The sequence below is a fragment of the Mustela erminea genome, chromosome 15 (genome assembly GCF_009829155.1).
Source record: "Mustela erminea isolate mMusErm1 chromosome 15, mMusErm1.Pri, whole genome shotgun sequence".
Taxonomy (NCBI): domain Eukaryota; kingdom Metazoa; phylum Chordata; class Mammalia; order Carnivora; family Mustelidae; genus Mustela; species Mustela erminea.
Genome location: NC_045628.1, coordinates 85,803,486 through 85,827,491, shown reverse-complemented (window position 1 = coordinate 85,827,491; position 24,006 = coordinate 85,803,486). Strand labels below are relative to the sequence as shown.

The 24,006-nt window shown below is 44.0% G+C and overlaps 1 protein-coding gene across 2 annotated transcripts in view; it reads left to right on the top strand.

Moving 5' to 3' along the window:
• Window positions 1-12,135: 12,135 nt before the first annotated feature.
• The window catches only part of ATP12A (ATPase H+/K+ transporting non-gastric alpha2 subunit), a 28,539-nt gene continuing 16,668 nt past the window's right edge, over window positions 12,136-24,006 (top strand). For both annotated transcript variants that reach the window (XM_032315213.1, XM_032315214.1), the window contains exons 1-10: window positions 12,136-12,276; window positions 12,916-13,071; window positions 16,123-16,182; window positions 19,022-19,225; window positions 19,968-20,081; window positions 21,275-21,409; window positions 21,541-21,658; window positions 21,886-22,154; window positions 22,794-22,992; window positions 23,151-23,260. In XM_032315213.1, the coding sequence (XP_032171104.1) occupies window positions 12,268-12,276; window positions 12,916-13,071; window positions 16,123-16,182; window positions 19,022-19,225; window positions 19,968-20,081; window positions 21,275-21,409; window positions 21,541-21,658; window positions 21,886-22,154; window positions 22,794-22,992; window positions 23,151-23,260 (1,374 nt within the window). In that variant the 5' untranslated portion in view covers window positions 12,136-12,267. The remainder of the gene's footprint in view (window positions 12,277-12,915; window positions 13,072-16,122; window positions 16,183-19,021; window positions 19,226-19,967; window positions 20,082-21,274; window positions 21,410-21,540; window positions 21,659-21,885; window positions 22,155-22,793; window positions 22,993-23,150; window positions 23,261-24,006) is intronic.

Genomic DNA, 24,006 nt, shown 5'->3' with positions numbered 1-24,006 from the left:
GAGGTTGGTGGGTGGAAAAATGGGGTAACTTGGTAATGGACATTAAGGAGGGCACTTGATGTAATGAGCACTGGGTGTTATATGCAACTGATGAATCATGAAATTCTACCCCTGAAACTAATAGTACAGTATACTTTTAACTAAATTGAATTTAAAATTTTTTAAGAGGCCTAACTGGTTTCAGTCGTGTATAGTGCAGGTACTCTCAGCACTACATTCCATCTCAATGTTCTATCCTTGGAACAGCTTCTGGGATCAGGAAAGGCAAATGAACCCACAGTCCGAAGATAGGGGAGGGAACGAGGAGTCTCTGAGTGCCCAGGTTCATCTCATAGGTAAACCAGCAGCCACTTCTTTTGAATGACCTTCCCTACCATCCTCTGAGGGAGGTTAATGGGGTCTTACTACCTTCTGAATGCTAATAGCATGGCAACTCTCCAAGGATGAGAAGATCTTATTATAAAACATTTTTTAATGTATTTGTCCTTATGACCATGTTGCAGAACTAAGACACCATGGCACACATTTGGGGAACTACAAAGAAGAAAAATAGAATCCTTAAGAAATCACCTTCCTGTGTTTCTCTTTCTCATACATTAATAATCATAACTGGACCATCTGATTCTCTGTGGCTAAGAGCAAAGAAGCCAAGAAAACAAGAGTATTTAGGCAACTATTTGGATTTTCCAGTTCCCAGACCTCTAGGTGATCCTGTGAGCTGCAGACCTGATGTCTAAAGCTGTTCAAATCCACCAGAAAGTTGCTATGTGCCTTATTTCCTTTTATTTTGTAGAAACAGTTTATATGCTGCATTTTTTAAAATGCTGCATTTTAAAACAGACCTTGTAACCACCATGAGATTTAGCAGAAATAGCTTTATTACTCTGAATTCCTCAGAAAACTAAGAATTCAAATCACTTCATCACAGCCTCTCAAATATTTCACAACCAAAGCCTCTACTCCATGATTCTTTTACCTGAAGGTGATTGTTCATTGTCTGCCTCCCCACAGCTACCCAGATACCCCAAGGTTAGCAAAATGGCTTTGGAACAAATCACAAGGAACTCTGGTTGTAATAGTACTTATGAAAATGAAGCAGTTGATGGTAATATCCAATCATGAGAACATCATAGATTTTTTTATACACACCCCCAACCTAAAAGGTGGTTGATCATACAAGTTTCCTTTAGGTTGTAGACAAATGACAGAAAACTGCCTTTGAGGGGTGCCTGGGTGGCTCAGTGGGTTAAAGCCTCTGCCTTCAACTCAAGTCATGGTCTCAGGGTACTGGGATCGAGCCCCGCATTGGGCTCTCTGCTTGGCAGGGAGCCTGCTTCCCCCTCTCTCTCATGCCTGCCTCTTTGCCTACTTGTGATCTCTGTCTGTCAAATAAATAAAATCTTCTAAGAAAAGAAAAAAAGAAAAGCTGGATTTGGCATCTGATTTCTTTTCTATGCTAGAAGTTGTCTGTGTGGTTTGCTGGGGTGTTAAGCTTAGAGCTTGCACTAGCTTGTATTAGCTCAGGATTCTCCAGAGATAAGAGAACCCATAGGATGTTTAAATATAGAGAGATTTAAAGAATTAGTTCACAAAGTTGTCAGGGTTGGCAAGTCCAAAATCTACAAAGCAGGCCAGCAGGCTGAAGACTTGATACTATAGCTTGAGTCCAAAGAGGTCTGGAGGCAGAATTCCCTTGTCCTTGGGAGCATCAGTCTGTTTGCTTTTAAGTCCCTCAACTGATTGGGTGAGGCTCATCTGCATTATGGAAGATAATCTGTTTTACTCAAAATCTATTGATTTAACTGTTAATCCCATCAAAGAAAATGCTTTCACAGCAACATCTAGACTGGCGTTTGACCAAAAACTGGCTAACATGGCCTATCCAAGTTGACACATAGAGTCAACCATCACAGACCTTTAGTCAGAATATTCTAAGAGCTGAAAGGTTGCATCGGAAGTAAGATGGAGTGATTGAACTGAGACCAGCTTTTTTTTTGCTTCCGTGTGGCATGTCTTTCATTGCTTGCTGAAGTGGAGCTGAGGAATGCCCTTGGCAGAAGGTCTGGTTCACAATCCATATCAGGCCCAGCTCCTTGAGAAAACAGAGGCTCCAGGACACAGCCCAGGATCTGACTACTCTAAACCCAACCTCAGATAGTCTTTCCTGGCCACATAGGGAGGGAAAGAAGTAGAAGAAAGGTGCCTCTAAGATGTCACCTAGGTGCTGATAAGCTTCCATAGGCATTCTGAGAAGAGGTAGTTGGTATTAGAGATTCAAAGAGCCTATAATCTCCTAGACTAGCAGGATTTCCAGTCACTTGCTCACCACAGAAGCAATGCTATTCTTACTGCAGATGAGCCTTCTCTTACACACTCTTGATGATGGCATCAAGACCGAGTAACTCCTCACAGAGGAGTGGAGAACAATTGACAAAGCCTAGCATTTGCTAAACTGAACTAGAAAAATTTCCTCAAGAGATCACAGGTACTTGGGTCCTAGATTGTGTCTCTTGAAGTTAGAAACTGGCATTATGATGTAAACTGTGTTCTGTCAGCCCTCATTCCTCTCTGCTAATTCAGAACCCTGGAACCTACAGGCTTGGAATACTGAGAGAGGTCAAGTCACCCTCCTCCCCTACCTCTGCTCTAGCCCTGTCACACTCCACTGCTAACTCCCCATCCACCAAGGCACCAAGGATCATCACCACTTCCTGCAAGTTCCTGCTGAACCTCAGTTTTTATGAAGCCTGGCCACTGTGAATACACAGAACTTACAGGTGTCAAACCCCAGAGTTTCAGAGGTGTGGGGAACAGACATCTCAGCTTTTGCTCTAGTCCTCTCTCCTCCTTTGGCCAGAGGTACATTCATGAGCTAGATGGTGAGACAAATTAGAATGACAAAACATTGTACTGTCCTACCAGTGACTAAGGTTTTTGTACTGGACCAACCTTTGCATACCTTGCTCTTTCTTCTGGGTAAGGAGATGCCTCCACCCAACCTCCTTCCTTTTGGCCTGCCCCACCAGTTAACCAGACATGCCCAGGCAGGTCCTACTGTTGGACACAATTTAGGCTCAATCTAAAAAGCCCTGTCACACTCCCAATGTGTCCATCAGTTACATTTAAAAATATAGAAATAATTAGAAATGTTATTACCTTGAGGTCATTGCAATTCAATACATTGTTTGTAGAATGAGTCTACATCCCTGTTCCTGAAAAGCTCTACTTGGATGTCAATATTCATACACTACTGGAAGCTAGCACATGGCTGGGACACTCAACTTGCTGTTGGTGAATGTACACTTATAGTATAACTGGCCTGCGCTTACTCACCCACACTCCCACATCCCCTTCTTTCTGGAAACAAGAGTGACCCTTTGTTAAGGGGTAGCTATGAGACATTTGCCCTTTAGTCTACAGATCTGAGCCACAATAGCAAGCCACCCATTTTTTTTTTAATTTTTATTTATTTATCAGAGAGAGAGAGGGGGAGAGAGCGAGCACAGGCAGACAGAATGGCAGGCAGAGGCAGAGGGAGAAGCAGGCTCCCTGCTGAGCAAGGAGCCTGATTTGGGACTCGATCCCAGGACGCTGGGATCATGACCTGAGCCCAAAGGCAGCTGCTTAACCAACTGAGCCACCCAGGCGTCCCGCAAGCCACCCATTTTAATTAAATGCAATAAAACTGCCATGTAAGTACTTATAAAGGTAAAGTTCTTAGACCTTAAAGTGTTCGAGTCAGAAGGGATCTTAATGAACATCTAATCCAGGGCCCTTGACCTTGATTGCATGGTAAATACGCCTGAGGACACAGCTCACACTAGACCACTGAAGTCACTCTCTGGAGGTCCAGGCATGGATATGTGCAGTAAGGCCACTGATCTGGTCCAATAGTTCTCAAGCCCACTTGTTCATTAAGTCTTGAGAAATTGAACATGATGTTTCCAAATCCTATCCAGCCCTAGGAGTAGGGAAACATTCATCATTTGTTTTTTCTTATAATCTTTTTTCCTTTTTTTTTTTTTTAATGTCAGGGTCGCGCCCCTAAGATGGCGCCGGCTATATAGCCCGAGCAGCACTGACAGCCTGAAAAACATCCGCCCTGGCCACACGTGACCTCGTGCTCATCACGTGATCACCTCTGTGATTGGCTGTTATGCCACCACTGTCTACGAGCCCCAGATACCTCCTGTTTATGTGAACACCTCTGTGATTGGCTGTTATGCCCTATATAAGGCAAGGGAACTTCCCCGCAGAGAGAGGAGAAAGATCCACCAGAAAATAAACAAGAGTTTGTGCATCGACCTGTGTGTGTGTTGGTGTTGCGTCATCTCTGCAGGCAGGGAGAGCACGACATTTTAAGATTTTGTTTGTTTATTTATTTATTTGACAAAGAGAGCACAAGGGGCAGGGGAGCAGTAGGCAAAGGGAGAGGGAAAAGCAGTCTTCCCACCAAGCAGGGCGCCTGATGTGGGGCTGGATCCCAGGACCCTGAGATCATAACCTGAGCCAAAGGCAGACGTTTAACCAACTAAGCCACCCAGGCACCCCCGTTTTTTCATATAATCTTGTAGTTTGCTATTTCTTTGCACTAGCTATCATTGGAGTTTTTTATTATTATTGTTACTTCTTTTCTTTTACTAGTAGTTTTTTTTTCCTGGTTTGTTTGGGGTTTGTCTTTTACCCAAGTCGTCCTTTGCTTAGTCAGAAATTTGGCACATGGTTTCACTTATTTGTGGAGCATAACAAATATCATGGAGGACAAGGGGTGTTAGAGAGGAGAAGGGAGTTGGGGTAAATTGGAAGGGGAGGTGAATCATGAGAGACTATGGACTCTGAAAAACAATCTGAGGGGTTTGAAGTGGAGGGAGGTGTGGGAGGTTGGGGTACCAGGTGGTGGGTATTATAGAGGGCACAGATTGCATGGAGCACTGGGTGTGGTGAAAAAATAATGAATACTGTTTTTCTGAAAATAAATAAATAAATAAATAAATAAATAAATAAATAAATAAATTTGGCACACAGTTGCAAAGCCTGCGGGGATTCTAGAAATTCTTGGTGCCTGAGTGATGCCAGGTGGCCCTGAGAGTGATGATCTCACCCAGGTATCCTGAGCCCAGTGTGTCGGTTTGAAATGTGCTCCCCCTGCTGGTCACCTTTAAAAGTAAAAATTAGTTTTGAGATCGCACTGAATTCCTGTAGTGCTCTTCTCAGCAGCAAGAATGTATATTCATGGTGTGTAAAAAAGCATGATACATAACTACGATCTTAATTACATTAAAATGCTTACTTTTGTAGATACACACATGGGACCTAGAAGTCAAACTGTAAACTGCTTGTGATTATGGATGACTTTGTTCTTTGGTTTTTGTGTTTTTCAATTTCCTTTTATGCACATGTTAACTTTTAAAAAATAAATTTTTTAAAACCTAAAAAAAAAAAAAAAAAGAATGTGACTTCTGCATCGTTGTAAGAATTTTCTGGCTGAAAAGATACCTGATTTTAAAAAGAAAAAAGAAACTTACTGCCACACTCATTGAAATTGCCTTAAAGCAAATCTGGTTCAGGTGGGCTCTTGGGAGGGACTGGCAAAAAGAGAAAATCTGAATCTGTTATTATCTTCATGTTTGCCCTCGTGATAAGATCAGTAGAGCCTAGGCCAATGTCCCCAAATGTGCCAGCTGACAAGCAATAAAGGACTGATCCCCAGTGCATCTATAAGGAATAGGATTGCCAGAGTTGTAAATAACAATAGCCAGTTAAATTTGCATTTCAGCTAAACGAAAGCAAGTATGTCCCATGCAATATTTAAGACATGCAGAAAATGATTCATCGCTTACCTGAAATGCAACTCTAATGGGAGCCCTGTGTTTTATCTGGCAACTCTAAGCAGGAGGGAAAAGTGAGATGAGGAGAAACATCAGTCCAGAGTCAAAGAACTCTCTTAGATGGATACTGCCCAAATGTAGTAGTGGCTGAAGCTGGGGACAGTTGAACCATTAGACCAGACCTACCAAGACCCCTTTTAAATAATTTTCTCTCCCTAGAGCTGGAGACAGTTAGGCCCTGCACTATTGCATCTGTCAATTAACTAAATGCAGTTTGTCCTGTTTTTCTGACTCTGCCTGTTTCTCAGCCTATCATCATGTTGGTCTCATGTTAATTAACACATATTGCATTTCAGCAGCGAGTAGATTTATTTCCTAAGTGGATACTTTGGCAGCCACAGTAAGATGGCCTATAAATGTACTAAGTATTTTCTCTTGCCTTTCTTGCTTCTGGTCTCCTCCAGTACCCAGATGTACTTTACAGAGCAGATCTGACCCTTTGTTCTCTCCCTTGAGTGATGGCAGACAAACTTCAGAACCTCCACTACCAACTCACCTCTTAGCAGAACTTCCCAGTAGAATTTGCAGGCAATCATCTGCCAGATTTCTCCTAATTGTCCCTTGAAAGCAGTTTCTTATTCCTTTACTCACTTTATGTCCCATCATTTATGTGCAAGATACCTAAAGTCTCAAGCCCTGCTTTGGACTCTTCATTGGGTTGTGGCATGGTCCACTCCTATGCACCTTTCTGGGTCAGCAAGAGCTAAGTTGGCCTTGCTGTGAATGAGACCAGAGATTCAGGCTGTGTTTCCCAACACCCCCTGCTTTGTTTCTTCAGTGAATTTTTGTTATTTTGATACGCTGATCCCAGAACAGATATGAGAATAGAGCCAGACATGCTGACTTAAGACATTGGGTTATCACAGAGTTATATAAAGTACATCAGAGAGAAAGAGAGACAATCAAGTAAGAAAGTGATTTTTATCTGCACCTGGCTTATAGAGGACATGGACTCCACAAATAGTTTTATGGTCATTTTCATGTACCCCAACACCAAACCTGTCACCTCACAAGGGACATATCAGACCTGAAAGCTGGGCGAGAGGAACATAGCTGTGTTGACTTGCCTGAAAAAACGGTCAAACTGTACTTTTTCTTTCTTCTTTTTTTTTTCGTTTTTTGTTTTTTACAAACTTAGATCATCATAAAGAATGAAGCAGCTCATCATTATTACTAAATTGAAGCTGATCTTTGTGGATAAGACAGACTATGTCTCCTATGATGTTCTTTAATTCCATAGCTCCTCTTCCCCAGCTCTTAGAACAGCTCAGTTCATCCTGGAAACACAGGATAAATACAAATTTATTGGGGGATGAAGAGGGGAGAGTCCTATCAGCTTCCCTAATGTAGATTGTGTGATGACCATTTGCTCTCTCCCTGATTTCATTCCAAAGACTCTTGATAGAACAAATAAATTCTGCCTAAAATAACAGTTGTTTAGAGACTAGACATGTTTAGAGTGTCAGGGAGCTAAAGCACACTTGCCAAAACAGCAAGACACCTTGTTTAGAACCTGCTCACTGACAGGAACCTAGAATAAAGAGAAAAGGGTTCAAGACTCATGCTGGGACAGTTGCAAACCCAGGAACTTCAGAGTCAGAAGGGCTCCCAGTTTTTGCTCTAGAACTGCTCATCTTTCCTAAAATGTTGTTTCCATTAGATTGCTCTCATCCTCAAGGGCTCCCTAAGGCATATTGATGAAATCCAACCCCTACAGAGTCCGTCTTTGACAGCTGGACCTTCTGCTACTCCCTGAAAGAACCTGTCTGCTCCAGCTACCAGGCTCCTTTCTCTCCCTGGAATGCTGCCATTTTCATTCCCATCCCTTTGGTCATTGCAGGAGCCATTGCCTTCCTCTTTCCTCCTCTCCTCATTCATTGCCCTACACCTCCCTAGTTGTCTCAGGTTACACAGCCTTCAAAATCCACTTATACTTGTCCCTCTTAAAGAATCACCCATCGCTCACTATCTAGAGCTCATGTCTTCCTTGGCTCCTCTGGAATTCCAGTGTTTGCCCACGGATTCAGTGCTGGACCAGGTATAGTTTTTTGTTTTTTGCTTTTTGTTTTAAGATCTTATTTATTTATTTGTCAGGGAAAGAGAGGGCACAAGCAGGGGAGTGGCAGGGAGACTGAAAAGCAGGCTCCCCACTGAGCAGGGAGTCCGATGTGGGACTCGATCCCAGCACCCTGAGATTGTGACCTGAGCTGAAGGCAGACGCTTAACTGACTAAGCTACCCAGGTGTCCCCTCAGGTATAGCATTGGACATGTCTTTATATTAATTTTCTAATCCAGAGTGATATATCTTACCTCCTCAACCAAATCGAAAGCTCTTCCAGGGGAGGGAACCTACTATGGCCCTACACATTTTTCACAGGCCTCCAGTAAATATTTCAGAATAAATAAATTTTGGAGTATCTGCTTTTGTCTCTCTAACTCTGAAGAATTTGGAAGCTGGTGACCAAGAGAGTATCACCTCACTCATGAGAAGAGGCAAATTTTTGCAAACTTAACTGAGCATATTTATATGAATAATATCTTTCATGTTATATGTGTTATATGTCATATATATTACACATATATATGGTATAACTTCCGTGATAAAGGTGAAGATTATTCAAATGAGGAAAATCTGTTTCACCCTAAGATTCAAAAAACAAATTTAAGAACTTCAGAATGCAGTTAATTTTTTTTCAATCACCTCTTAAAAGGAAAATAGTAATTTTTTGAGAAAGGATCTTAGTACCCAAAATAAGTCACAGAGAATAAGCATTGTAGTAACCTAACATTTTGGAGAGCTATATTCATAAGGGAAGAAAACATCCCTGTTGCATGGCCACACCTAAGCCCCATGCAGGCCTTTTATCTACTTCTGGAATCACCCCTATCCACTCTGGTCATGGTCTTTAACAGCTTCAGGCAGGACCATTATCATGGTATTGGTGCTTATTTCTGAAAGCAGGTTTCCCTTCTGCAGGTTGTTCATATGACCATCTCAGGGTTTCTTGTACATGAAAAAATGAGGAAACAGCTTAGGAATGTGCTTGGCTGAAGTTTTGTTTTGTTTTTGTTTTTGCATCTTGACTCCAATCCAGGCGCCCTTGTCAGTGGAGAAATGCAGCCTAGTCATAGCCTGGCATGATGAGGGAACACAGGTGTGTAGGGACTGCCCGTGTGCGTGGGACAAGAATCCAGGAGGAAGAAGACAGTGGGCAGCAGTGGCACCGGCTGATCCAGATGTAAGGCAGGAAGTGAACCTTCCTCTTCCCGTTAGCACCTGGATCCCCTTCTCTGGAGTACTAAATCTTCACGCTCACACTCTTGAGTCAGCTGGTGGATGTCCCTTTATCCAGGACTCTACAGCAGGAGGGGGCACTTCAGGGCAGCAAGTATGATCCATAACTCCACCACTCTTTCTATCTCTCTCCCTCATTTCACAGAAAGTAGAAAGGGATGGGGAAAATCTGAAAAATTAATTCTAAGAAATAAAACTCTTGCCATCTCCTGCATCTTTTCTTTAAACTTTTAAAACACTTAGAGCCTATACCATTTAGTGCTAAATTCTTTTCTCGCTTGGGTGATTTACTATTGTCTATTCATTAAATCTGCCTTTCCAACTCAAGTGTAGCTTTCTTGAGGGCAGAGAATGACACAATTTTAATACCATTTCCCCTCCACCACCCTCTATGTCTAGTACAGTTTCACATACATTGTGTGCATTTAATTGATTAAAATGAGCTAGGAGTAGTTACATATATTATGACAACCTATCACAAATATATAATATTTACCAATGAGAACAGTCTTAGAAGAGATTCTTGACATGGATAGGCTCTTTTTGAAAGAGAGGAAAACTCTGCTTTAAGCAGAAGCTGCTACTAGAGCATTTGGGCTGAGACAGTGTCCCAAGTCATACCCTGGTCTTTACAGCCAGTTCAAGACAGTCATAGAACTGGGAGAAATTCAGGGTACATTGGCCAGAACAGGACAGGTGATAGTTCCTGGGGCCAAAAAGAGGTGAGTAAGTATGTGTTTCCAAGCGGAAATTCAGTCCATAGTTCTACCATGTGAGGACTATTCCAGGTACCTGCCTCACAGATACCTAGAGGACATTCTCCTCAAGAAATATTGGGATGTCTGGACTCTCGGGCAAGATGACCAGCAATAGCAAAGCAGTAACTGGAGTTAGGGTGGGTGTAGAGTGGCCCCATTTGTCCTCTGTGGTAGAAATCACAGTCCAGGATACCTGATGGCATCAGAAGATGCCCACAGCAGTAGTGGCCAAAGCTGGCCCCTGGCAGGAATCAGGAACTCTGCAGGACCACAGAGGTGCTAGAGTATCTGATGATGTCACTTTTGTCCAATTTGGTAGTAACTAACACTTTTCCAAACTTGACACCAACAAGAATAAACAGCAATCTTCTCTAGGAGGAGTTGTTAGGATCTACTGATTTTAAAATCTGCTGTCAGCTCTCCATTAGCCTATTCCTCTCCCTATATCACTCTCTCCTATTCCCCTAATTAAGTGTGAATCTGAGTTTGCTTTTGAAGTTTGAACTCGACATGAGTTCTGGGGCATTTCTCTAAGCCATCCCGCTTCTCTATTCTCTCTCTGTCGTAAAAAGTTGAGCAGGAGCTGGAAGAGGGGAAGGTGAACAAGCAGCCACTTGTACCTGCAAAATCCCTTCTCCTGGATTTCCAACAAACAGTGGGAACATCAGTTGCATACAAATTTTCTTTCTCCTTAGTCCTGTCTTACAATTTTTCCTTTGAAGAGCATTCTCCAGGAGAGAAGAAAAGGGGGAGAACACAACACAGACTTAGCCAGGGGTCAGTTGTTGCTTGAGTTTGAACTAGAATTTAACTTGCCATCCAACTCCAAAGAACCTGTGATCCGTATCTGCAAAACAGATGTCACCCGGAATTTTCCTGTCCCTTATCATTTAATTAAGGAGTAACACATTGGTGTTGCCCAACCCCACTGTGTGTGTGTGTGTGTGTGTGTGTGTGTGTGTGTGTGTGGTGGGGGAGGTGGGGCGTGGGGTGGGGCGGGGTGGGAGGGTAGGATCGTCTAACTTCAAATTCTCTCATTTTGGAAAGAAAAGAAGAAAGGAAGGGTGAAAGAACGAAGGCAAGAAGAAAGAGGAAAAGGCGTTTATAGCCTTGGCAGGAGGAGATGTCCATCCCGTTTAGGGGATGAGCGGGTTTACCCGACCCCAGCCTATAGCTTCAGTTCTGCTCAGGAGGCAGCCTCATTTCTGAGTCCTCTGACTGCACAGTTTCTCCCATCTCTCCTCTCCACTCTCTCCCTCCACAGCTGTTTCAGAACTCCAATTTTCATCCAGATCCCGCAAGGTAATTTAGCAACTCCTCAGAGCTCTCTCAGTAATTCCCAAATTCACTCTGACACCACACTGGCCTGTGGAAATTCATCCTCCTGTGGAAATCCACCTAATAAGGTGGCCTTTTATAGGCACGACACCTTAGAGAGCAGCTGCTCCTGGAAGCAGCAATTCTTCCGCTCTGCTTAAGTATTTTTAAGAATTCCTTTATTAGCAAGCAAATTTTAAAAGCAAAGCGGGTGAGGGGCGCCTGGGTGGCTCAGTGGGTTAAAGCCTCTGCCTTCGGCTCAGGTCGTGATCCCAGGGTTCTCGGATGGAGCCCCGCTTCAGGCTCTCTGCTCAGCGGGGAGCCTGCTTCCCCCACCCCCCACACCTCTTTCTGCCTGCCTCTCTGCCTACTTGTTGTGATCTCTGTCAAATAAATAAAATCAAGAAAGAAAGGAAGGAAGGAAGAAAAGAAAGAAAGAAAGAGAAAGAAAGAAAGAAGAAAGAAAGAAAGAAAGAAAGAAAGAAAGAAAGAAAGAAAGAAAGAAAGAAAGAAAGAAAGAAAGAAAGAAAGAAAGAAAGAAAAGAAGGAAGAAAGAAAGAAAGAAAAGCGGGTGAGGGTCCCACCAAAGCTGGGATGAGGGCGTGCGATCGTCGGAGGCTCCATCAGAGGGTAGGCTGCGGCCGTTCGACGGCGCTGCCTCGGGTACCCCACATCCCTGGCCGAAGTCCGCGTCGCACCCGACTCCCTGGATGGAGCACAGCCGCGAGATTCCGCGCCCAGGACCGCGCCTGCAGGACTCCCTCCTCCCCGGGCGTCCTGAGGCCGGGCAACCTGCTCGCAGGTAGGTACGTGGGCGGGGCAGGCGGCATTTAAGGCGGACACCGCCTCCCCCCGGCAGCGGCTGGCGTTTGACCACAGGAGGTGAGCGTGGGGCTCTCGCCACCGCAGCTCGCCACCGCCGCCCGACGGGACGCTTGCCCTGCGCGCGCCGCCACCGCCAGAGCCCGGACACCAAGCTCGCCTGCCGGCGGCGCCACCGCCTTCGCCATGACCAAGGTGCGTGCAGGCCCCTGGCGCCGGCCCGAGACCCGTATAGAGGGGATGGAAGACGAGGGGAAAGAGGAAGGACTGGCCACCTTTTTTCTGAGCTCCTGACCTCTGCACGGCTCCTTTCCCTTCCCGGAGCTGACTGGGGGGAAGACCCAAATCCATACGCTCTGGGAAGGAACCCCAAGGGCCTTTGGACGTCTCCGATGTGGCGGGTGTCGCCAGGCTGGGGGTTACCCGCCTGCGCTGTGGTCTGTAAAGCCTGCCCTGCCCGGGACTGAGATTCAGTGGGCAACGCCCCACCCAAGAAGCGGGACACACGCCGGTGTGCCCTGTTGGGAGCAAAGTACTAGGGCGACCCTGGGGCTGGAGGGGTCTTGTCTCGAGTAGGAGGAAGTAACATCCCACCTTCCCCAACTCCAGGATGGGGTCACCCTGAGGAGATGCCGGCAGGGCTTTGCCATCTATTCTTTATACTGGAGAAGAAAGGAGAGAAAGGGCCTGGGAGTTTGAAGGTGGGGGAGAGAAAAAACTCTCCACATCCTGCGCCTTACTCTCTCTTAGGTCCGTGACCCACAAAGAGAAGTGCTCGACACTTCTTCAGAAAACCCATCTTGGACCAATATTGTATTTCTGCTTTCTTTTCAGAAAACACTAGAAATTTACTCTGTGGAGCTCAATGGAACCAAAGACATCCAACAAACAGACAAGGGGAATGGCAAGGAGAAGTACAGAGGCTTGAAGAACTGCTTCGAACCCAGAAAGAATCACTATAAGGAGGAGCTTAGGAAAGAAGTGGATCTGGTCAGTTGATTTGGTTCTTAAGCCAAATGGGTCCACTGAGTTCTGCCCTTTCCCCTTGAGAACTTGCCCCTATAGCCTACTTCTTAACAAAAGAAGGATCAGTCTCAAGGATTTGAAAATCCACCTGAGATTTGTTTCCTTGTTTAAAATAAATGGTGTGATAATATCTGCCCTGGGGGTCAGGGCTTCTGCCGGATTCCTGCATTCTGGTTGTAGGCACTCCCAGCTAGAACTCTTGAGGGAAGAGCCTTTGATTCCAGTCCCCACAGGCACAGCCCAGACCTCTCTCCTTCCTGGCTGCTTCATTGAGATAGCTGTACCCAACTGCCAGTTTTTAAGCTGATAGGGTAAAACTACCGGAGCTGGAACCATGAAGGAGGAAAACAAAGCCACTAACCTTGCTAGGTTTTGGGTTATGTATGCCCCGTGAAATAGAATAATTTCACTGGTAAAAGTATATTGGGCTTGGATTCAGAGAACCTTGGGCTCAGTAAAGTTCCACTTAAGTGATTGGTAACTGGGAGCAAACTTGGTAAAGCTCCATTTTCCTTATGTAAAGTGGGAAATAAACAATTTGCATGGGTGAGGGGGAAAAATGAGAAAAGAGTAAGAATATTTTGTAATTTATGCAATTCATAATTAAACTATTTATAATTAGTAATTTTGTAATTTATGGAAGCACGATGTCATTCCTGTGAAGAAAGAACTTTGGAATAGTTAAAGTTGTCCACCATGGGCAAGATCTGCCTCAGAATTGAAATGTGACAGGTTATGTGTCAGGAATGTCAAGGGGGAAACTTCTACAGCAAGCCTGAAGTTTTACTAGATCATCCCTTCAGTTCATGCAGACTTTAAAACTGTTATTGTTGGCGCAGACAGTAGTGGTGTGAGTTTATGGGGGCTAGAAAGCCCATTGTTAAATTTTCAGGAATTTGGCAAGTTGGTTGACATTGGGTTAGCATCTTACAACTTGGTTATAGTGAAAAATCAGTAAGTACAAGTCAGAGTTTTTTATTTATTTTTCCTGGAGAGCTTGTGAAAAATTTAGCAACACACCACTAGGTATTTGCCCATGCCTGTTTTGACAGACATTTAAGAACACACAGCCCTGAAATTGCACTGACCTGAATTCAGATCCCAGTTTGATTGACATTCACTTCCTATTTCAAAAAATAGGAATTTAAAAAAAACAGTGCCTACCTGTTGGAGTAGTTAAAAAGGTTAAGTGAAATAAAGCAGGAGAAAGACTTAACACAGCACCAGATAATAGTCATTCTTATTTCCTATGTATCTCTAGCATTCAGGATTGAAGACATATGTAGTCTTCCATAAAATTGCTACTTATAACATGAATATATATCCATTCTATCATATGCCTGTTTATTATGAAGAGAATCTCCCTTCTCTGAGCATTTTGGAAAGATGTATAGTATAGAAAGATAATTTTTGTAGTGTTAACTAGTGTTCCCCTGCTTCCCGGCTGAGAGGAAAATCTTTCCTTCTTATTTCCCAAAATTCTCACAAGAATCCTATAATTTAATTTGTGACTGTGTACTGGGATGCCCTCTGGCACATTAGATCCTTGACAAGAACGAAAGTATCCCTGGCTGAATCAACCGACGGGTAATCAACCGACGGGTAACCTGACAGAAGTCTGAGACGCAGGATGATGCCCTGAGCTATTCTAGTGCTGGCCAGCAGAGTGCGCCACAGGCACCCACCATGCCTCCAGCCCCTCCCTCTCCCCCATGCTCTGGTCCCCAAAGCCAAGGCTAAAGAAGGAAAGATATTCTGCCTTATTCTGCCTCACTGTACAGGCCCCTTAAACTATGAAATACATCCATGCAATCAGTGGCTCTAATCACCTGTTACTTGGATCTGCACAGAATTTAGCACACTGCACAAAACTGTGTCTTAATCCTTTGAATCCCCAGCAATATCTTTCAATCAATATTGGTACAATGACTAAATGAGTAAAGCAGAATCTGGCAGAGGAGAGGACAAAATAATTTTTTAATTGGAAAATCTCATCTCTTAACAGGTAACCTTTTTTTTCATATACTTAAGAAAAGAGATAGTTCTAGTATCCATCACAGTATAAATCTTTGTTTCAGATGATCAAAACCTAAAGAATCCTGAGTGCTAGGTTGTCTAGGTGGGCTAAAGAAGGCTTACTTGCCCCCTAGGTTTTCTGAGACAGGAAAAGGCTTCCAGTCCTGTAGCCCAGTGGCTCTCAAGGGACAGGATAGGAGGAATTTGCCCCCCATGAGACATTTAGTGGGGTCTGGAAACATTTCTGGTTATCACTACTCCAGGGAGGGTGTGCTAGTAGGTGACATATAGTAGATGGAAGTCCCCGTCACCCACCCAGATAGTTATTGGCCCAAATGTAAGTAATGCCAAAGTTGAAAAACTCTGCTTTAGTTTACTGATTCTATAACAAAATTAGCAAGTGTGGGTCATACTGGTGTTTATTTGGCAGTTTTAAATCTGTAGGGCTTCTCTACCAAATAAACTCTCTGAGTCTCAAGTACTTGATTAAGAAAAGGCTTGCTGCTTCTACCAGAGACTACCTGCCCAATGAGGGCTCCATGGGTAAGGAGTTGTCGGATGGGTCTGGTCTGGTTTGGTATTGCTCGTCACCCTCAACTAATCCCAGAACTCGGGTACTGAACTAAGTATCCAGATTACCAGTACCCAGACAGCAGACGGGTATGTTAGGACTTGCATGTGCTGAAGATCAGATTGAAATGACATACTTTGTTCATAAAAACTAAAGACAGCTAATATGTGGTAAAGGACAAACTAAGTCTGAACTTAAGGGATGGCCAGAAAATCCCCTGGCCGGTGAATCAGAAGGCAAGCCTCCCCTGTAGCAATACTCTCTTTTCTCTCAGTGCAATAACCACCTGGCACAGAGGGTTTTCTCTCCCTCACTTCCTGGCTCCTCCTATCATCAGTGCTTCTCAGTTTTCATGGGCTGGTCAAAGCTTAGGGTTTGAGTATTTTGGGATTATTAATGCACTCTCTTCTTCCTTTCATGGACTTCAGGTTGACCACAAACTCAGCATTAAGGAACTGGAAAAGAAATATGATACAAACATCATTACAGTAAGTCATCAAGGGATTAGGGGTTGGGAAGAAAAGCCCTGGGACTATGCAAAGGACTGTACTTTAAAGCCATGTGCATAAGGTGTATGGAAAAGTAGACGGCATCTTTAGGTTGAAGCAGCAACTTTAAGAATACCAGTCACGCACATGCCCAGTATGTAAAAGAGGGCTGGTTAACTTTAAGAGCTGGTGTGCCTGAACCAAAGCCTGGAGTCAAGCCCCTCTGCTGAGCTGGACTCCTGGCTATAAACATTTCTTTTGATTATAACTGCAGGAAATCTGTGGTGTCCTTAGAAAGGCTCGGACACTTCCTTATGGTCATGGTCAGAGGTTGCTTTTAATCCTCATGTCCAGGAAGTATAAGGTCTTATCAAAGAATGGGGAAAACCAGTGTTAAAAAGCAACCATCCAGAGTGACAGGCTTACAACACTGCTTGTTCACCTCTTCCTCTGAGAAGGAACGATGATGACTCCAGGACAGACTGGTATGCTCTCAGGTGTCTGGCAAATTCCCCCACCACAGAAGAACTGCTTCCTTGTGTGAATTCAAACTCAAATTAAATGTCAAAAGCTTTGGTGTCTTGACATCAGGAGATTTGGATACATCTGTTCAAGTCAACAAAAAGCCCCACTATGTGCAACACACAAGACAAGCAGTGAGAGGGCCAAAGAGGGATAGGTGATCCCCGGTCTTAAGGACTGAGCAGTTCAGCAGGGGAGGCAGGTATATAAGAGAGTATCATAACATCCAGTCTGTTCGACTTAGATGGTAAAGAGAGAGGAGGTCTAAATGGTGTGCTGAGTGAGTGACAGATTCTTCTGACCAGAAAAACCAGAATGGGCTCCCTGGATGGTGCAGTGTTAAATCAGGACATAGGAGGAAGAATTGGGTTTAAGTTAGCAGACTACCCAGGAGACCAGGGAGAACAGACTATATTTGGAGAGCAATCTGGAGTTTCTGGAAGCTAATGTGTTTGGAAAGGGGAGAGAAAGGGGTGGAAAATGAGACCGTGGAGAGGCAGTTTGTGTGAAACCTTTAAGCACTTCCATATTAAACTAAGGAATAAGGGCTTTATTAGTTACACACAAATTCTAAACAAGGAAGTGATTTAAATAAGATTGGCTTTCAAAAGGAAATTCTGGTACAAGATATATACAGATATAGATAGGTAGGTGGATGAACTTTTTTTTTTTTTAAGTGGGAAATGGAAGGGTCTAGAAGAATGAGACAATAACCCAGGAATATAAAATGAGGAACTGAAACGGGGTAGCAGCAGTGAGATGGGAAGGAAAGGGGACAGATTCCAGAGACTTTTCAGAGAAATAGCAGGTAGGACTTTGTTTCACTGGGGATTTGAACAAATCCCTGATCCCAGGTACCACGGTAGAGAAGCAGAAGGAGGAGGCAATTTGGTCAGGTGGTTAAGAGGGCCATGGCAAGACATGGGGCTGAGAGAGTAGAGAAAAAGTAGGAAGGAGACAGTGATGACAGAGATGAATTTTATTCTGACTACAAGTTAGTGACTTCAAATCCAGTTATTCAGCAAATATTTGAGCCTCTGTTACAGAACAATCAGGACACCATATAAAGGACACAAAAATTAACAAGGATAGCGTCTTTTTTTTTTTTTTTTTAAGATTTTATTATTTGTCAGAGAGAGAGAGAGAGAGCACAAACAGGGACCGGCAGGCAGGGGAGAAGCAGGCTCCTCACTGAGCAAGGAGCCCAATGCCAGACTCTGTCCCAGGATCCTGGGATCATGACCTGAGCCAAAGGCAGCCGCTTAACCAACTGAGCCACCCAAGAATCCCAGAGTCTTTTTTTTTTTAATTAAATATTTATTTTAACTTATTTTAGAGAGAGAGCACATGTGAGTAAGGGGAGGGGCAGAGGGAAAGGATCTCAGGCTGACTGCACACTGGGCATGGAACCCACCACAGAGGTTGATCTCATGACCCTGATATCATGACCTGAGCTGAAATCAAGAGTAGGAAGCTTAACCAACTGAGCCACCCAGGCACCCCGTGGATAGTCTTTAAGCTGTCCTTTAAGTAGCTTACAACATGATTAGGAAGAAAAAGTAATGACAAGACTTTCTCCTTAAAGGAGAATTTGTGGGGTGTGGGGAACCTTATGAGTCACAATACAGGATTTCAAGAGGGGTGGAGGGCCCTCTGTATACCTGTGGAAGGCATGCTTACCAGGGAGGGCTTCTGGCAAGAAGTGACTACACATGTGGGCTTGAGTTTGGTAGAATTTAGCTTGGTAGAACTTAGAACTTGGGGTGGATATACAGAAAAGCAGAAAGACACCAGACTTAAGGATGAAAAATTAGCCAGTGCAATATGTAGAAGTTCTAGAAAAGAGAATATTTTGTGGATAGTTCCCATATTGGCCTTAACTTTAGTGATTAGCTTTTGTATTTCAAATCCTCCTTAGCCAAGTTACTCTTGTCTCTGGATAAATCTCCAAGAAACTGAAAGACCTTAGCAAAGTGTAATAAAGTGGCTCTGGAACCCATTTACTAGCTGGGTGATTTAACTTCCAAGTGCCTCAAATTCCACATCTATAAAATGAGGATAATAATTGCACCTTATTCAGTGGGTTTTGTGAAGGGTAAATAAGCAAATATACAGAGTACATTGCCAGGCTGATATTAAGCATTAATATTAAATATTCTTTTTAAAACAGTGAGAGTTCGGGGAGGTAAGACATCATCCACTTTTCACAGGCCCTTCTTGGGCATGGTAACTCCTACCCACAACCTGCAGAAGAATGACATCTGTCTGAGGGAAGAGAAATGTCTAATTCCTATTTGTTTTTGTCTGGCTTTCTCAGGGTCTCTCCAGCACCCAAGCTGCTGAGCTCTTGGCTCGGAATGGACCCAATGCCCTCACTCCTCCCAAGGAAACACCAGAGATCATCAAGTTCCTTAAGCAGATGGTGGGGGGGTTCTCCATCCTTCTGTGGATAGGAGCCATCCTGTGCTGGATTGCTTATGGGATCCAGTATTCCATGAATACATCCTCATCCCTGGATAATGTAAGGGGAGGTCTCCTTCCGGGTTTTTCTAAACTAGTAATGGAAAAACAACCCTAAAGTAGGCCATTAGTGGGCAGAGCAGTGGGCTGCAATCAGGAGTCCACACTGATCCATCACTGGGAAAATCAAATAATTTTGCCAGCTGTAAAATACAAATTATAGCTGACTTTCTGATGTCTCAGAGCATGAATTTTAAAGAGAGAGAGAGGGACACATACACACTATAAGTTCCTAAGGGGGGAAAAAAAGATCTACATCCATGTGAAATATTTTGGGTCTCTCCTCAAAGCTAATTGTATCCCTTAAAACATGGGGAGCATCTATGCCTGCTGATAACAGCACCAAAACCAAAACACTGAACTGGCCAGCATCATGCTAAGAGAAAGAAGCCAGATGCAAAAGGCCACACACTATATGACTCCATTGATAGGAAATGTCCAGAACAGGCACATCCTAGAGACAGCAGATCATAAGTGGCAAGGGCTGGGTGTTGCAGTGGGGAATGACTGCCACTGGGATGATGGATATGTCCTAAAATTGGATTGTGGTGATTGTTGCAAAATTGAGTAAATTCATCAAAAATCATTGAATTATACACTTAAAATAGGTAAATTTTGTGACCTGTAAATGACACCAGGATACCACTGCCGTGTCTCTCACCTTTGCAAGGAGAACTCTAGCCCAGGACCTGGCTCATTCCTGAAGGCTGTTTTTCTGATTGATGCTTCTTCTCCTTACCCAGGTATACTTGGGCTGCGTGCTTGCCTTGGTCGTTATTTTAACAGGGATCTTCGCTTACTATCAAGAGGCAAAAAGCACGAACATCATGGCCACCTTCAATAAGATGATCCCACAGGTGAGTGGCAGCCATCCCTCTCTGGTCTCCATGTGATTTCAGATGAGGAAGCATCAGATAAGGAGGAGAGTGGGGCCTCTGAGGCAGAGGGTCAGCACTCCATCCTTTGCTGTCTGAGAAGTCTTAGGCAGTCCTTCTGAAGCCCATTTTCACACAGAGTTTTGAGATCATCAGGGAAGTAAGATACAGGAAAACGCTTAGTCAAGAGGGAAATAAGACAAACATCAGTCGGGGCGCCTGGGTGGCTCAGTGGGTTAAGCCGCTGCCTTCGGCTCAGGTTATGATCTCAGGGTCCTGGGATCGAGTCCTGCATTGGGCTCTCTGCTCAGCAGGGAGCTTGCTTCCCTCTATCTCTCTCTCTGCCTGCCTCTCCATCTACTTGTGATCTCTCTCTGTCAAATAAATAAATAAAATCTTAAAAAAAAAAAGACAAACATCAGTCATCACACAACATCTTCTATTACTGTTCTTGAGCTTTGGTGAACTGTTCAAACAAAAGGAATTCAGGAGCTTCTAAGACCAATTTGTAGAAGTTCAGGAGTGTTCCCCAGTAGCCAAGGAGGTCAACCTACCATTTTTCATCTGTGACCATTTCTGTACCCATTTTGGAGTCTCCCTGCATGTTGCCCCAAACTGCTTTTGGTAAGGGAGGCCCCCTGCTCCTGTCTTCCCACAGGACCCCATGTTAGGAGTCCTCTAGGGAGATCACACACCACTGTTAGCACAGTGGGAAAACCACACTGCCCCTGGCTCACAGAGCTGCCAGCTAGAGAAGGTTCTGGATGGACTCGTCCATGCTAAGAAGTGGGAGATCTGCCTTCTACCCCTTCAAGTCTTCCTGACACGAGCAAGAGTATTAAACCCTTTGGCTCAGCCATTACAGTCCTTCCCAGACATCCTAGCCAAGATCATTCATCCTTAATTGTCCCTCTCTGTCGTGCTTGGGTTGGTAGTTTGTTATATCTGCCCACAGCAGCGTTTTCTGTTTCCAAGAATATCTCTGAGAGTTCCTCCTCAAGAAAAGATAGTTCTTAGTGTCTTCAGGCCCCAAGCAAAAGTTTTTTGTTGTATTTTTGCCATTCTGACAGCTGTGCCTTCCAGTGCCTCCATTCTGGAGAAGTGGAGAGATGTGGATGGAGGAGAGTTGGCATCATTCTAGGATCTGAAGCATCTGTCTCTGTTTTCTTTTGCAGCAAGCTCTTGTCATTCGAGACTCAGAGAAGATGACAATCCCGGCAGAGGAGCTAGTGGTGGGGGACATAGTGGAGATTAGAGGAGGAGACCGGATCCCTGCAGACGTCAGGTTGTTGTCTGTTCAGGGCTGTAAGGTAAGCACCAGAGGGCACCCCAAAGATCACACTCATAACTAGTAGCTATTCTGTTGTCTTCCTAGATCTCAGTGTTACTGGGGCAGGGAACAAGATGCCCAGTCTTGAACTTTTTTCAAAATTTCTTCTAGGTAGATAACTCATCTCTCACTGGAGAATCTGAACCCCAGCCCCGTTCCTCTGAGTTTACCCACGATAGTCCCCTGGAAACAAAGAACATTGGTTTCTATTCTACAACCTGTCTGGAAGGTAAGTCTGGCTGGTTCCCACGACTGGATGCACCACCCATATCACCTTTCCCCTACAGGCTTTATGCTCTTGTCTCTTTAGCATATCTTGCATGGAACTGAAGAGCCCAGAGAACTTTGTAATGTGTGCTAATTGATCATGTAAACCAGCAAAGAGAGGACTGTAAGCAGGCTGTGGTTCCCTCATAGCTGAGGATCCCCAGAATAAAATGTCTACTTCACCTGTAGGCACAGCAACTGGCATGGTCATCAACACGGGTGACCGCACCATCATTGGTCAGATCGCCTCACTGGCTTCAGGAGTTGGAAATGAGAAGACACCCATTGCCATTGAGATCCAGCACTTTGTTCATATTGTGGCAGGAGTGGCCGTCTCCATTGGCATCCTTTTCTTCATCATCGCAGTGTCCCTGAAGTATCAGGTCTTGGACTCCATCATCTTCCTCATTGGCATCATTGTGGCCAATGTGCCCGAGGGTCTCCTGGCCACTGTCACTGTGAGTCCGTGCTGCTAGGTGGCCTTTCCCCTGACCCTATTAACACACAGCATTCTGCTGTGCTGGGTGTGTGCCCACCATACACTGCGAGTCTCCTCCATCTTCAGGGTGACACTCTTGTAAGGGGACACCATGGGACATTCTGAATAGATTGTTTCTTAAACAAATGGAACTGTGATATTTTTAACATTTTTAACACTATCCTAGAAAACTTTCTATTTTCGTTTTTAGGGGCACTATCTGCAAATTGCATATTATCTTCCTTCTTAAAAACTAGATAAGATTAAAAAAAAGATCTAGATAAGACAGATGCAAACCACCACTTACAGATTCTCAGGAAGTCTGACACCTTCCCTACAGTTTCACATTTCTTAAAAAGAAAAAGACTCTTTGGCAATTTCTACAACTGAGGAACTTAGGCACATTGTTAAACTCCTACATTTAATAAAAGGAATATGGCATATACATAGGGATTTATGTGGTTTATCAGCTACGCCACATCTATAACAATACTTCCATCCTGAAACCAGCTGGAGTTCGAAATGATGATTTTTCTCAAAACTTCTTCCTCTCTCTCTCTCTCTCTCTGTTTCTCTCTCTCTCTCTCTCTCTCTCTTTCTCTCTCTCTCTCCTGTCTAGGTGACTCTGTCACTGACAGCTAAACGGATGGCCAAGAAGAACTGCCTGGTGAAGAACCTGGAAGCAGTGGAGACCCTCGGCTCCACCTCTATCATTTGCTCAGACAAGACTGGGACTCTGACCCAGAACAGGATGACCGTGGCCCATCTGTGGTTCGACAATCAGATATTCATAGCTGACACCAGTGAAGACCATTCAAGTAAGTCTTCTGGAACACTCAGTGTGGCTTGAAGCTGTGGACTCGAGTAGAGGGGGCTGAGCAGAACATGGCATCATTGGTGTGCAGACTCAGAGAATTGGTTGAATAGTATGGATATTGGGTCCAGCACCCACAGCATCCACTGTTCTATTTTCCAGACCAAGTCTTTGATCAAAGCTCTGGAACCTGGGCCTCCTTATCAAAGATAATAACATTGTGTAACAGAGCTGAGTTCAGTCCCGGACAAGAAAGTGTCCCCATCATGAAGGTAAAGCTTCAGTATCACTCAGTCTTAAATCACAGCCTGTTTGAAGTCATTTTCTCTGTTTTGATTTGGCTCTTGATTTAAATCTCTCCCACTGAGTAAAGTTTGTACGAGTAATAGCAAGTCTGACTCACAAGACCTGCAGAAAATTTTCATTACCCTTATTTGCTTTGAGAAATCAGAGATGTATGAAAGTCCTCAGAACATTGATTTAGTTCTATTGAAAATTCTCATTCCTGAAAATGAATGTACCTTTAAGTTACTTTCCTTTACAAACTAAGTAGATATAACCAAAGTTTCTTTATTACATAAATGCCATTCACTGACGTTTAAAATATAATTGGCAGGAAATAGAAGGATTGACCTTAGAACATCCTCCTGGCACTCCTAGATGCAGCGCTAAGGGGCCCTGGAATGTTAGAATATACAAAAACAAACTTCTTTTCTTTCTCCCCCCTCTTCCTCCCCTTCTTCTCTCCTCTCCCCCTCTCCTTTGCTTCTCAGTCTGTCACTGAGTCTATCTTCTCTGGGATTTTCTATTTGCCATCTGTTTCCTTCACTGACTCTTCCTTTTTCTTAGACTATTTGTTTGGTTGGTTTTCTTTCTCTGTCAGACAGCTCATCAGTTCTCCTCCTGGCCCATGATTTCTCTGTCCATAGCTTTCAAATCCTTATCTCCAATTCTGATTTTTCACCCAAACTCCATGGATCTCCAGTTAGCTGTGTGTTTCCACTTGAAAGTTTTGCCA